The sequence below is a fragment of the Podarcis raffonei genome, chromosome 2 (genome assembly GCF_027172205.1).
Source record: "Podarcis raffonei isolate rPodRaf1 chromosome 2, rPodRaf1.pri, whole genome shotgun sequence".
NCBI lineage: Eukaryota > Metazoa > Chordata > Lepidosauria > Squamata > Lacertidae > Podarcis > Podarcis raffonei.
In genome coordinates this window covers 9,877,129-9,891,215 of record NC_070603.1, presented here as the reverse complement: position 1 = coordinate 9,891,215, position 14,087 = coordinate 9,877,129, and the positions used below count along the sequence as shown (strand labels likewise).

Sequence of the window (14,087 nt, the reverse complement as noted above, 5' to 3'; positions counted from 1 at the left end):
TATTGTTCAATGCTTCTTTCTCACAGGACCTCCATCCCCTGAGAGGTATCAGGCAGCAGGACTGCAAAGACCATTTGGAACAAGTGCTAATGGGCAGTGGAGGAATTGTGATTCTACTCTGGGTCCCGTTTTACAGAAGCCTAGAGCAAACCGCAGCGTATATTTTGATGCACGCAAAAGTCAAAGGTACATTAGGATTCACTAGATTTTGTTCTGTATTCATAAAATTTAGCAGTGGGGAGTGTATGGAGTTTATATATGGAGTTTATATATTTTGATTTTTGTATTATAAGCGGAAAACTGTGGGGTGGGAATTCTTAATGATAATGAAAGCCTGCTCCAAAATATTCCCCATCTGCTGGAAGAAGATGGATTGTCACAGTGAGCCTGAAGTTATTCTCTTCAAGAGGAGGAGGAGGAGGAGGAAAGCAACACTACCTTTTAACTTTTCCAAAGTATGAGGCAGCAAGAATAGGGTTGCTCTGGCTTTCTGCTTGGGTTTATGCAGCATGGAAAACAAAAATCTGAATAGCTTTATAAAACTGGCTTACTAATCTAGAACCTTGAACTTTTTCTGCAGTGCGACATCAAATTCATTTGCAGGGAAATCGAATCACCATTGCCATATTTCTGCATTTGAAAAATCCTTTCCAATTAAGTCTGTTACTAGTCCATCATGGAGTACTCCATGTCGTCGGAGCTTACTAAGTCCCAAGAAATCCCAAAGGAGATCCATCAGCACTGCAGAAGAGGTAGGTGAAGGGAAAAAGGAGAGAGAATAAAGTTTCCTGTGTGAGAGGAGCCTTATGCTTTGACTTCTCGTGGGTTTTACAGATTTATCCCTCCCCCCAATTGTTTTGTGCTGGGGGTGACATCTCTCATAGTGTTTGGCTTAATTTCCCTATTACCACAGAAGGGTTTGCTAGACATGCACATGTCTTTGACTACGTTTGACTGATCTTTCTGATCTTGGGTTGTGGGGGAGATATGGGCCTAGACTAAGAGGAGTAGAAAAATCAGGGGTTGAGTAGACTAAGGGAAGTACTTGGGAAAGGAGTCATTGGAAAGGAAGGAATAGATAGATAAAGGAAAGAGGGGAAGAGAACATGAGTAGGGAAGAAAGATAAATCTACAGATGTGAAGACATGCCCTTAGACCAATTAGTAGGTGTGTCCAAATAAATAAGCCAAATCATACACTATTATGTTTTGCTGTTCACAGTCTTGCAGTGCTGGGGAGAGGCATTTTATTCTTCTCTATGACCCTTTTCTTTGAAATCTTTAGAGCATCTGACCCTGATCTTTGGTTTCTTCTTGTGTATTGGGGTTTGTGAATTTTGGAATTAAGCAGTGTATTAAATAATACATAAAAAGAATTGTGCCTTTCATGACGTATGTCTTTGTCACAGAGGCTTAAACCATTAGGTTTTTGTTGTTGTTTTTTTTAAAAAAGTGAAAACCTTTGGTGTCAAGTAGATAAATATGTGGACTCTTTCTATACTACAGGATTTTGCATGTCTCTGCAGAGCCAGGATTAAACTATTTAGCTGATTGAAATATGTGTGGTTATTTCTCCACAGACAGTTCGAGAGGAAGAAAAAGAGATTTACAGGCAGCTGATTCAAATGGTTACAGGGAAGAAATGCTCAGTCTCAAAGTCCTCTTCGTTGTTGTCTCTCAACCTGTGAGTCTATGAAATACACTGCTAGCTCATTATCTTCCTCGTGTTTTCAGTTTGTTGGTGGAAACCCTGATCGTTTGTTTGTTTGTTTGTTTTCAGACCCAGATGCACAGGTTCCAATAAAAACCTTGTGAAAGAAGCTGAAAATCAGAGTAGGAAACCTTTTGAAGCTTATTGCCCCACCGCAGGCAACCAATCATCTGGTGTTCTCAGGACTCGGGAGCAACACTCTCACAAACCACTGCCCCATCCAGTCCATAATTTCCCTTCACGTGTTACCTTTGAGCCCAAGGACACCAATGCAGCAGCTCAGCAAAATAGTGTGTCGGCATTGGATGTGCATGCTGAAGGTGAAAACAACAGATAAGAATTAGACTCTTCTTCCTCCTGCTTAGTTTTTACTTTCTGAAGATCGTTAACAGATTGTTGCAACATATTTGTAAGATGGCCTATATGTTTCCTTGCAATCCATTCCCAATCTCGTTTACGTGGAAGTAATTTCCACATTCAGTTGGCTGTACTCAGGATTGTAACTTAAGGCAATTATTTTTATTATTTTTAATTTTATTATTATTATCTACAATCACGTAATAAACTGATAGCTAAACTGGAACCCACAAAACAAAAAGGGAGGATCTGGATGGTATGGTTTGGTTTTAAAGAAGTGCAATCATAAAGATTAATATCTAGTATTGCTTGTTCTTCATTTAGGATCTGACTCTGTCATAATGCTCAATGGCCAAGACTTCAAATCTCCAGCACCAAGGTAAGTGTCTTCCTTGTGCAGACCACAGCTGAGAGCTCCCCTTGATGCAAAATAGAGTGATAAAAGTTCTAACAGAGAAAGTTGTGTTCAAGTCCTATTGAAATCTATAGGACAAGTTAGTTACATTCACTTTAGCAAGCTCTGTTAGTGGAAGCCCTGTGCACGTACTTCCACTTGCACAACAGGGCTTCCCTCTCCTTCCTGCACCCCCTTGACTTGTGCCAGGGTGCGGTGGGGTCTGGGCAAACCCATGAAAGGCAATGATAGAGAAGACATAGGATGTTTTGCCTGGCAAGCTAAAATGCTTGTACAGAGGGAATGTTCATCATAGTGTGAGGTTGAATTCCACTCAACACATTTATTGCCCAATGGGACTGGAGCATTACTTTTGTCCCTTCTGGATTTGGGCCTGTCGGTTTAGCTTTCTATGTGTTTTGTCTTATCTATCTAAATTAATTTTGCCAGTGGGTTTTAACTCTCTTATTAGATAGGTTAGACATTGCTCAGATGAGAGCTTGTAGTAGTAGCTTGGCTACTCAGTGAAGATTCTGATCAGTCCACAGCTAGATCGTGGCCCTCTTTGGGCAGAAATTTTGGGTTTCAATCCAGCAAACCATCTTGACCACTTTTTCTGATCTGCAACTATGATTTTCATAAGGGTTTTTTTTTTGTTAGTTTGCTTTTCAGTCTGTAACTTCATAATCACATTTTGTTTGTGCTTCCAGGCTGTGAAAGTTAGGAGGCAGGAAATTGCAGGGATCAGGGTATTTATAGATGCAGATACTGTGTATATAACATTTTAAATGCTACCACTTTGTATTAAAGAAGTATGTAAAGCCATGGACAATACTGTAGTAGTAAGGTAAAGGTAAAGGACCCCTGACAGTTAAGTCCAGTGACAAATGACTGGGGTTGTAGCACTCATCTTGCTTTACTGGCCAAGGGAGCCGACGTTTGTCCGCAGATAGTTTTTCCGGGTCATGTGGCCAGCATGACTAAGCCGCTTCTGGCAAAACCAGAGCAGCGCATGGAAATGCCGTTTACCTTCCCACCGGAGCGGTACCTATTTATCTACTTGCACTTTGACGTACTTTCGAACAGGTGGATTGGCAGGAGCTGGGACCGAGCAACGGGAGCTCACCCGATTGTCGGCAAGCCCGATCGGCAAGCCCTAGGCTCTGTGGTTTAGACCACAGCGTATCTAAAGCCATGGACAATACCGTAGTAGTAAAACACATCATAAAACAATACAAAAGCAGAGCACAGAAATTAAATATAATATGCTCTGTAGGTGGCAGTATGTGCCAAATGTATGTTAATGGCCAGGGAATTCATGGGTGAACAAGTAGACTGTTACTCTTACAGAGTAAGAGAGTGAGTGCGTTCATGAGAGGGAGAGATCTTTCTATCATTGCTGCTACCTGCTTCTCTTGTAGCCTGTTTGCAGTGCCATCTTGTGAGAGATCCCCAGCACTGCATCCCTGTCTGCACTTTTTTAGGCAAGCCTCATGGCTCGTTCCAACCTTCTCACCCCTCGGGGCTCCGCAGTGTCCCTTTAAGTTGAAATTTCTCTTCATTTGATTGCAGCCTGTACAGCTGGACTGAGCAACCACCAATCTTCTTTGTCACTTTTCTTCCAAGGATGGCACTACTGTTCAGTGGAATTTCAGCTAAAATAACCACCTCAGAGGAACGGGGACTACTATTTGTCAGATTAAAATTAATGGACATCCTGCCCCCTTTTATCCTGAAGACCCGCTTTTTGATATAAATTTTATGTAAAAAATTTTTTTTTGAAAAACTTTATTTTAGGGTATCGTGAACCCCACTAACCCATCAATCAGAATAAGGGATGCAAATGACCTTGTAGGAACAGGACTTGTCATGGTGCCCACATGTCCATGACCTGCCAACCCTGCGTGACTGCTCCCTTCCTTGAGCAATAGGAGCACATTTTTATTTTGTTTGTAGGAGAGGTACATGTATGAACAACATTATACGTGTCTACACCTGCAGCACAGTTAAGAACAATGCTGTAATATAGGTTCCTTTGCAAAGAGGCACCATGGAATCCAAGATGCCTAGATTCTCCAGAAGACCCTAAACACAAAACTTACTTAAATAGAGCGTTGTAAGTAGACTGACACATTGAAACTACGGTATTGGGTTTAGGATTAAGGACAGGGTAAAATATTCACTCTTGCCACCTGTAATGGTTCTAGGGGTTGCTCGTGCGTAAACCGGCGCCACACCTGGCTGGGTTGCCTAAGTGAACCTTTTCTGTCCGGACAGCCACTCGCCCGTGGCTGACTCAATCGCTGGCAGAATCCGTCAATGGGCGTTTCTTAAACTTCTTCCAGCAAAGAAGCTCTTTGACGCCTAGTCTCCGCCTACTCTCCCTGCGCGGAAGCCTTCTGCGCAAGGAGGGCGTGGGCAGTGGAGGACCCCTACTCTCCCCGCTGGTTCCCGGCAAGGAGTCATGGGACCGCCTCGCCGCTTCCCCCATCTGCCCCCCTTCTCCACTGGTGCTACGCTGATTCTCTTCCCCAGAAGATGGGCTGCCTCTCCCCATCCCGGGGCGCTCTCTGGAGTCCCTCTGGAGCCCGTTCTCTCCCTCCGGCCCTGATGGCAGTTCCCTGACACCACCCCTTAGAAATGGAGGCATGAGAATATATGTCCTTTCTACTATTTGGGGCATGTACATATGTCACACAGTGCTCTAAAACTAACTTTTTATATGTAAAAAATGTCATAAAAAAATTATTTCAAGCTATATAAACTTGATATCAAAAGGCAGGATAAAGAAGACAGGGCGCCTGCCACTTTTGTAACAAATAGCCCCTCTATTCTTCTCGGCTATTTCCTCACAGAACAAATATTCTCAGCTTCTTGTATTCTTTTTCTTTCAGCACACCTTTCTTTGAGGCTGAATTGTGGATCAAAGAATTGTAAGTCATTTCATTTTTTTTAATATTAATGATTGCGTTTGTTTCATATAGTCATCATATCCAATATCTCCAAGAGTTTGCCTTCTCTTTAAGCACACAGTTTCCAGGCTGTTGTTGCTGCCTTCCCAACATGGGTCAAAGCAGCCATGATCTGTAGCAAGGACAATCAAATGTTGTTGAACTACAACTCTTATCAACCCTGACCATTAGTCATGCTGGCTGGGGCTGATGGAAGCTGCTGTCAAAAAACATGTGGAGATTGCCAGCTTGCCTAGCATTGTTCAGCTGTTAAGACCCCTGAACTCCTATAGGAAACAGCTGTCAAAATTTTGGATCCCCCCCCATTTTTTGCTAATAAATGCTTACCTAATAGCTTTCTCCCCCATGCTTCTTGTCAGTCAGTTTGCATATGGTTTTATTATTCTTGAATGCAAGAGAGAAGCTGCTTTTCTAACCCCCTTCTAAACATCAGCATAGCTGTGGGGAGTAGCCAGGACTACCCCAAGAATAGCCTGCAGGCCTGGATTCATAGAGAATGTCAGGGTGCATTGATTAATTGACCGTTGCTAGCTGCAAGGAAATTTAGTTTTGGGAAAAGTCTGGTAGAAAGTAAATTCCCAATGTTCAGTTGTAATATTTTAAAATATTTTTATTTAATTAAAACAAGAACAGTGGAACATGTGAACCAAAAGCAAAGAGAAACAACAAAACTGAATGCAAACTAAAATTAAACATACATAAAGCATAATTTTAATTTTTTAAAAAAATCATATTCGCTGGGGGTAAATGCTGTTGATTTTGGGAGTAGTAACCTAACTTCACTTGTGACAGGAAGAATTTTCATTTCACATTCTACCCTTTCATCTTCGTAATCCCTGCCTTACCAAAGCTGTCCTCAAAGAGAGAGAGAATAAAGCCCTTCAGTAAGACTAGGCAGCTCTCTGTGGCCTTTGTGACACTTGTGAATGGTTTCTGCATAAGTAGAAGGCAAGGGGCCTTCTGTGTAATCTGGTTGCGTAGTTAAAATGTATATAAGATAGATCTTCATAACGGGTAAAGATGAGTTTTTACATTTAAACCAGATGCTGGCAATAATGATACCCAAGACCAATTTTTTCTCCTTGACAAACACAGCTCAGTTCTCTCTTCATACAAAGGTGGATGAAGGGGCTGGTGTGGTTGTGCCAACAGGGACTTACTGGCATCCCAATTTGGCAGATGGAGTCAGCCTGACCCAGCCCTCTCCATCCTTCACCTCAAAGTGGCCCTGCCATAAAAATTGATCAGGAGCCTAAACAAACTGTCAGATTGATTATATTTGAAAGTGGCAATGATGCATACGTCCATTGCTGCTAATGCTGAATTCTCAATCTGCTGCATACAAAAATGTTTCTAGAACCAGCGTATATGATTCCCGAGCCCGTGAGAGATGGCGACAGATAGAAGAGCAAAAAGCTTTGGCGTTGCAATTGCAGAAGCAGGTAAGATGTTCAAATGCATTTTGTGTGTGTTTTTAATAAACAGTCTTGGTTTATTGAATATTACATCAGACTTAAAAATGCTCTTCATACCAAATATTACAAAGAACAATAAAAAACAAAACTTGGTGCCTGCCCATAAATGGATTAAGTTTTTTTTAATGCTTATCACAGTTGGAAAGGCTGCCTGGTTTCTCCAGTTACATGCCTGTTGTTGCTAGTGATAATAATCGCTGAAACACCTAAAGTAAAGATGGATATTTTTCCCCCACTCAACTTTTATGACCTGTCTTGTCTTGCTTTGAATTGCAAATTGATAAGCAAGTTATGGACCAAGACATGTTCAGAACCCTATTAAAGTCAAACAAAGTTTTTCTCCATTATATTTTCCACTGGTGAAGTTGGATTCTAAATTAAAATTGCATGGCTGAATCACACATGCAAATATAAGATAGACACTGAAGTTGCAAAGTGAGATGTTGCTATCTTATGTGTCTTTCAGAGGCTGCAGAAACAGGAGTTTTTGGTACCTGATTCAGTCAACTTACATTTGCGAGTACCTCTCGAGAAGGAGATTCCTGTCACGATTGTGCCAGAAGAAAAAAAGGCCACTGATGGGGAGGAAGAGTTCCCTGAAATTACAGAGGTAAACTTTTTAATGTCAATGTTAAAAAGCTTGACCGGCTTTGGAGATAATCTACAGGAACAGCTGTGATTATATGATAAAGCTGCTCCTCAATTGTACTATTTGAGATTCTAGTTTGCGGAGATTGCATGAATGCTGTGCTGTAATAAAAAAAACAGAACAGAACATCTCTGCACATAGAAAACCAACCATGGGGAGAAGTGTTCTAGCCTAGCCTGCCCACATACATGCTGGTTTACATACAGTGGTTTTTGGGAAATTGTTTGTGCAGGCTCCTCCTCCTAGCGGGGCCATCCACAAACGTAGCACTGTTCAGCTAATAATAATAATAATAATAATAATAATAATAATAATAATAATAATAATAATAATTTATTATTTATACCCCGCCCATCTGGCTGAGTTTCCCCAGCCACTCTGGGCGGCTCCCAATCAGTGTTAAAAACAGTGCAGCGTTACATATTAAAAACTTCCCTGAACAGGGCTGCCTTAAGATGTCTTCTGAGTGTCAGGTAATTATTTATCTCTTTGACATCTGATGGGAGGGCGTTCCACAGGGCGGGCGCCACTACCGAGAAGGCCCTCTGTCTGGTTCCCTGTAGCCTCACTTCTCGCAATGAGGGAACCGCCAGAAGGCCCTCGGCGCTGGATCTCAGTGTCCGGGCTGAACGATGGGGGTGGAGACGCTCCTTCAGGTATACAGGACCGAGGCCGTTTAGGGCTTTAAAGGTCAGCACCAACACTTTGAATTGTGCTCGGAAACGTACTGGGAGCCAATGCAGATCTCTCGGGACCGGTGTTATGTGGTCCCAGCGGCCACTCCCAGTCACCAGTCTAGCTGCCGCATTCTGGATTAATTGCAGTTTCCGGGTCACCTTCAAAGGTAGCCCCACGTAGAGCGTGTTGCAGTAGTCCAAGCGTGAGATAGCTAGAGCATGCACCACTCTGGCAAGACAGTTCGCGGGCAGGTAGGGTCTTAGCCTATGTACCAGGTGGAGCTGGTAGACAGCTGCCCTGGACATAGAGTTAACCTGCGCCTCCAGACCATGATTCCAAGCTCTGCTCATTCTAGCGCCCTTTCTATGCAATGAGACAAATTTAACTAGTTATCTCAGGCAAAGCTTTTCAGCTGGAAAAGCCAAAACTACTTGCTGTATGCATCTCTCTTTGTTTTCTCTAGGAAATGGAGAGGGAAATAAAGAGTGTACTACGAAGTGGGAACCAGGATGAGGTGCTGAGCGAAGCCTTCCGGTTGACAATAACTAGGAAAGATATTCAGACTCTTAACCACCTCAACTGGCTCAATGATGAGGTAACCTGATCTTCACTTTTTGTACGCTGCAGTTGTTTGGTACTTGTTTAAAATCTCCAAATAAACCAAGAAGAGCCTTTCTAGATCAGACCAAATCACTGCATCATGTTTCATAAAGTAGCTAACTGGAAGCCTGCATGCAGCCAGCGACGAGGACCTGAGGGCAAAATAGCCTTCTCCTACTTTCCTTCCCCACATTTGGTAATTCACAGGCAAACTGCCTTGGAACTTGAAGACAGTATAATGATCAGTCCTCATAAATATCCATTTTTGGCAGATTTGCTGGTCTTGGAATGACAGCTCCAACGCACATCAAGATCATGGCCCATAATATCCTGGTCTTGAAACATGAGTTAGACCATGGTGTAGAAGGTCATAATCTGCATTCATAAAATGAGTCAGATTTTTTTTGAAAAAGACAAATCAATCAGCCTTGCAGCAGTTTGAGGCCAGCAGCCTCACAGGGTACCCGCCTGGCATAGCCTCGTGCGCATGGATTACATATTTGTCCTTTACTAGACACCCAGTTGCTGTCACCTCCCATGATCCCTCTTTCCTCTAAGAACATGGGCAAATGGGAAAGGAAGGCACAAAGAAAGGGGCTCATCACCCCCCCCCGCTTGCAAATCCCTCCCACCTCCTCCATTTTGCACCTTTAGCAGCAAATAATAGGTTTGGGAATCCTTTGTAACTTACCTTGCAAAATCAAATACACTGTGCAGGCTACTATATAGGCATAATATTTTAGAGGATTGAAAGGGTTTTGAAGTACTTGCCATCTTTAACCTAATGAAGAATCCCCCCTCAAAAAAGAAATGCAGATATCTGCAGGGTTCATAGCTTGCTATCTTTCACCATTTGCTTAATGAATATTTTTTTCCTCTTGAATGCAAAAATGCTATTTTGAAAAATTATGTCGTTTCCTAACATGTATTCCTCTCCCTCTCAGATAATTAACTTCTACATGAATATGCTAATGGAAAGAAGTAAACAGAGGGGCTTTCCAACGGTTCATGCATTCAACACATTTTTCTTCACCAAGTTAAAAACTGCTGGGTACCAAGCTGTGAAGCGCTGGACTAAAAAAGTGGATGTATTTTCTGTTGACATCTTGCTGGTGCCTATTCACCTTGGTGTCCACTGGTGCCTAGCAGTGAGTATATTTGAGGGGTGTTTTGTTTATTTGTTCCAAGCTCTCGTTCTTGCTTCTGCTTCTCTGGAATGTGCTCCAAACAGCTTCACAACGACTCCTCTTTTGTAACATACTTGTGAGCTAACATTTTCATAGGTAAGCTCAGTGGCTATAAAGATCTACAGGCTTATGGATACATTGAAAACTGCCACAGGACTATCATGTTGGTGCAGATACCATCAGTTTTGCTCGGCTACGCAAATGTAGTCATATTTTTGTGTGGCTGAGCAAGATATTAATTCCTAAATCGGGATGGGAAATAATATCGTCCAAAACCAGTTTGAAGTTCACATTGTGATAATTGTTTCGTAATATTTGAGCTGGCAATACAGTGGTACCTCGGTTGTCGAACCTACCGTATTTTTCGCTCTATAGGATGCACTTTTTCCACTCCAAAAATGAAAGGGAAATGTGTGTGCGTCCTATGGAGCGAATGCTTCACGCTCCTTGGCTTCAGCGATAGCAACACGAAGCCTCCAAAGCTCAGAGGGAGAGCTCCCCCCGCGCTCCGGAGGCTTCACGTTGCTTTCGCTGAAGCCCCCGGAGTGCAGAGAACGCCCGCTGCGCTCCGGGGGCTTCATGCAGCTATCCGCAAGCCTTTGGAGTGCAGCAGGAGTTCCCACTGCGCTCCAAAGGCTTGCGGATAGCCGCCTGGAGAGCGAGAGGGGTCGGTGCACACCGATCCCTCTTGCTCTCCAGGCTTCGCTTCGCTGGAGAGGCGCTGCACAGTTTTCCTTCTCTGCGCAGCGCCCCTTCAGTGAAGCGGGAGGAGAAATGGAAGGGGCTCCGTTTCTCCTCCCGCTTCGCTGAAGGGGCTCTGCGCAGAGAGGGGGAGAATTCCCCCCCCCCCCCGTTCTCCCCCTCCTATGGTCCGGTGCGTCCTATAGAGCGAAACATACGATAATCCGTTCCAGAAGACTTCAACTTCCGAAACCTTCGACAACTAAGGCGCAATGGGTGGTCGGCAAATTCCACTGAGAAAATGGGGAAAGGAGCCATGAGGCCTCGCAGGCTGCCACTTTTTGTTCCACTGCCGCCATGCCTTGCTGCTACTGCTGCCCCCTCCTATTGCCGCCACGAGGACTCACAGACCACCACTGATTATGCCACCATCGCCAGGCCTTGCAGTTTGTGGCCACTACTGCCGACATGTACCACAGTCATGGCAGGCTGTTTCTTCCCCTTTTATTTCTGCCTCCTAGCAGTCCTGCTGGCAGTCCCAGATTATTTGTAATCACCATCTCTCATCACTGGATTGTCCTGAATACTGCCATTTGGTAGCCTAGCCCAAATCCCAAAGTCCGGTTGGGATGCATTTTGGCTTGCCTGCTGCTGAAGGTGACCATGAGGTGATTGATAATATCATTTATCAGTTTAAGCAGTAGCAGTTGCCAGGACAGTGTCCTGTTCACTTCTGCGTTATTACTTCCTTATTTCAGATATCGTGATAGATTGATATATCGCGATGTTTAGCTGGTGATATATCGCAATATAGAAACCCAGTTATCGCCCAACCCTACTCCTGAACTAAAGAGAAGTCTATATATTTGGTGAAGTTACTTTGGTGAAGGGCTTCATCTTTTCAAATTCTTCTTTTCTATAGAAAGCAAGGCTGGATGTTTTCTGAATGCTTTCTAGAAAGTTGTGAGTGTGTCAGTGGATTAATGCGATGTTCTGTCTTATTTAGGTTATTGACTTCAGAAAAAAAAGCATCACCTACTTCGATTCAATGGGAGGAACCAACACTGAAGCTTGCAAGATATTGTTGTAAGTGTCCCAATATCTTTAAATATATTCACGTTTTCCCCAGCCAAAGATGAAGAGAGGATGCAAGACCTTTGGGTGAATAAAATTAAATCCTTATTGCTGCGATTACATAAAGAAATGACTAAACCAAAAGCGATAGCTAACAGCAAGCATGCCCTGGTAACCCAAGGGGCAGATGTTACATTCATTTCTTTGAGGTGTAGCTTCCACTTTTTTAGAGAGCAGTAGCATAAACGTTTTTTTCAACTAGACAAACTTGCTGTTGAGCTACAGCCTCTGGGTTCTTATAAGAAACTGATTGATTTAAAATATTTCTACCCTAGCTGTCAGGGAACTGCCATCGGCTCAGAGGCGAGAGGGGGAGGGGCAGATGGATTACAGAAAGCCTCCAAAAATCGTGGGAAGCAGCACTTCCTCGGCGGAGGAAGGAAGCCCCACCTCTAGTGGGGACGAGCTGCAGGGCTCGGAGGATGCAAGAAAGAGCCAGGACACCTTGCCTGAGCAAAGCGGGGAGGAGGGAGGTCCCCCTTTACCCAAGCCTTCCTTGCGCAGTAGGCTTTCGCGCAGAGAGGGGAGCCGTCGGCTGGGGGTCAAGAGACTACTCTGCTGGGGAAAGTTTAAGGACCGCCCACTCTCAGATTCTGCTAGTGAGTGACATGGAATAGAGGCGTTCTGTATTGTAAATGTTTTGCAGCAATAATAAAGCCTTTGAAACCAGCGAGGGACCTTGCCTGATCGCTCACCAATAGGTATAACACTAGCCTTTTACTAAAAAGTGCTCAAGGCAACTTACAAGTTTGAAGTAAAATGCCAGTTACAACAATAGGCTATAGTAAACCAAACAATAATAGTAAGAGATGCCTTGGAAATTGGATGTCTGAGCGTAATGTTCTTAAGGTAACCCAGTATTTGATGGCCCTTTCCATCTGAAAAAAGATGCCAGGAAGACTATAGGAATATAGAGTAAAAGGACACATGCATCAGAGACTGCAATATTTTCAATAGTTGCAAGAGTATGAAGTTTTCCCTAAAACAAATCAAGGGGGGGAAATTAATCAAGTCTAAGAATGCATTGCCTTGTAGCTTTGAAGTAGCAATGGCCTGGAGAACAATTTCGATCTTAATTGTTGATCAGATATTTTACTGCTGATTCAGGAATATGAAGCAGGCAATTCAGAATGATAAAACTTTGAAAATATTTAAAATCTGCTTTGTGAATTTTTAGATACCAGTGCAAACTTGTACACTTTTCAGTATTCCTGGTAAAATTAACCTCTATCTCAGATACTCTACCATTTATGAACAGAGTTCCTGCCTTTATCATGGAAGCGGCGCATGACACACTGGCACCAGGCTTAGGAGCATTGGGGTAATTTTGTTAGTTAAGTTTTGTTAGCAGCACTCATCACAATGAAAGGGAAAAGAAATATATACACAGCAAAATGCATCTTAACACTCGCAACATACACAGTGTGCTAAATGGTTCAAATTTATAATAAAAACAATCTAACCAGGTTCATAAATAGACCAATAAGAAGCTTCATATAGAATGCCAGTCGAAGTAGCAGGCAACTTAGAAAATGACATAAAGGTAAGTTTTAGCCATTCATGTCCTCTTTCAGGTGACGTAAATAAAAATAATGAAATTGGGGGATGATGTTAAGCTTGGTTCCCTGAGCAGCATTTTATTTATTCATTTATTTAATTTATTAGTTGCTTTTTGGCCACAGCAACCCAAAGCAACTTAAAATATTTTAAGCAAAAAAGCAAGCAAACACATACATTAAAACCAGCATAAAAGAAAACAATTTTTTAAAAAAATTCTTTTTTTTAATAAAAAAAAACCTAGATTAAAGCATGCCATCCATGCAAAAAGGCCATAGATGGAGCCTCCCTGGGGAGAGCGTTCCAAAAGTGGAGGAGCCACCCTTGAAAATACTGTATTTGACTACAGTAGCTAATGCAAATGGAGTCATTTAAAGCTCCTTGGCTTCGTCTGCATTGTTGCACAACATTTAGACAAAAAGGAAAAAATCCAGATTAAAAAATAAGTTAAAACCATGATTTAAATTCCAAAAGCTTATCAAGTAAACAACTGTTCTTCAAATAGTAAGCAGGTTCTTTAGGTTGGTATTATGGGTAATGTAGATGGGATTGAGGATTAAATCTGTGACCCCATACAGTCCAGCCCCTCAGGTGCCTGTCTGGCAATCATGTATTTGTGATTTTGACTGTAAAACCCACACTGGGTGCTCATCCAAGAGCCTCCGAGCAGCTGCTGAGAAAATCCTATTCCTC

The 14,087-nt window shown here is 42.8% G+C and overlaps 1 protein-coding gene across 3 annotated transcripts in view; it reads left to right on the top strand.

Moving 5' to 3' along the window:
• The window catches only part of SENP1 (SUMO specific peptidase 1), a 29,901-nt gene that overhangs the window by 7,650 nt on the left and 8,164 nt on the right, over positions 1 to 14,087 (top strand). For all 3 annotated transcript variants that reach the window (XR_008328388.1, XM_053373018.1, XM_053373024.1), the window contains exons 6-16: positions 27 to 186; positions 581 to 752; positions 1,580 to 1,683; positions 1,780 to 2,030; positions 2,392 to 2,446; positions 5,356 to 5,394; positions 6,791 to 6,875; positions 7,375 to 7,518; positions 8,699 to 8,830; positions 9,780 to 9,983; positions 11,710 to 11,789. Coding sequence is in view for 2 of the 3 variants with exons in the window: in XM_053373018.1 (XP_053228993.1) it covers positions 27 to 186; positions 581 to 752; positions 1,580 to 1,683; positions 1,780 to 2,030; positions 2,392 to 2,446; positions 5,356 to 5,394; positions 6,791 to 6,875; positions 7,375 to 7,518; positions 8,699 to 8,830; positions 9,780 to 9,983; positions 11,710 to 11,789 (1,426 nt within the window). In the remaining variant the exon portion in view is untranslated. The remainder of the gene's footprint in view (positions 1 to 26; positions 187 to 580; positions 753 to 1,579; positions 1,684 to 1,779; positions 2,031 to 2,391; positions 2,447 to 5,355; positions 5,395 to 6,790; positions 6,876 to 7,374; positions 7,519 to 8,698; positions 8,831 to 9,779; positions 9,984 to 11,709; positions 11,790 to 14,087) is intronic.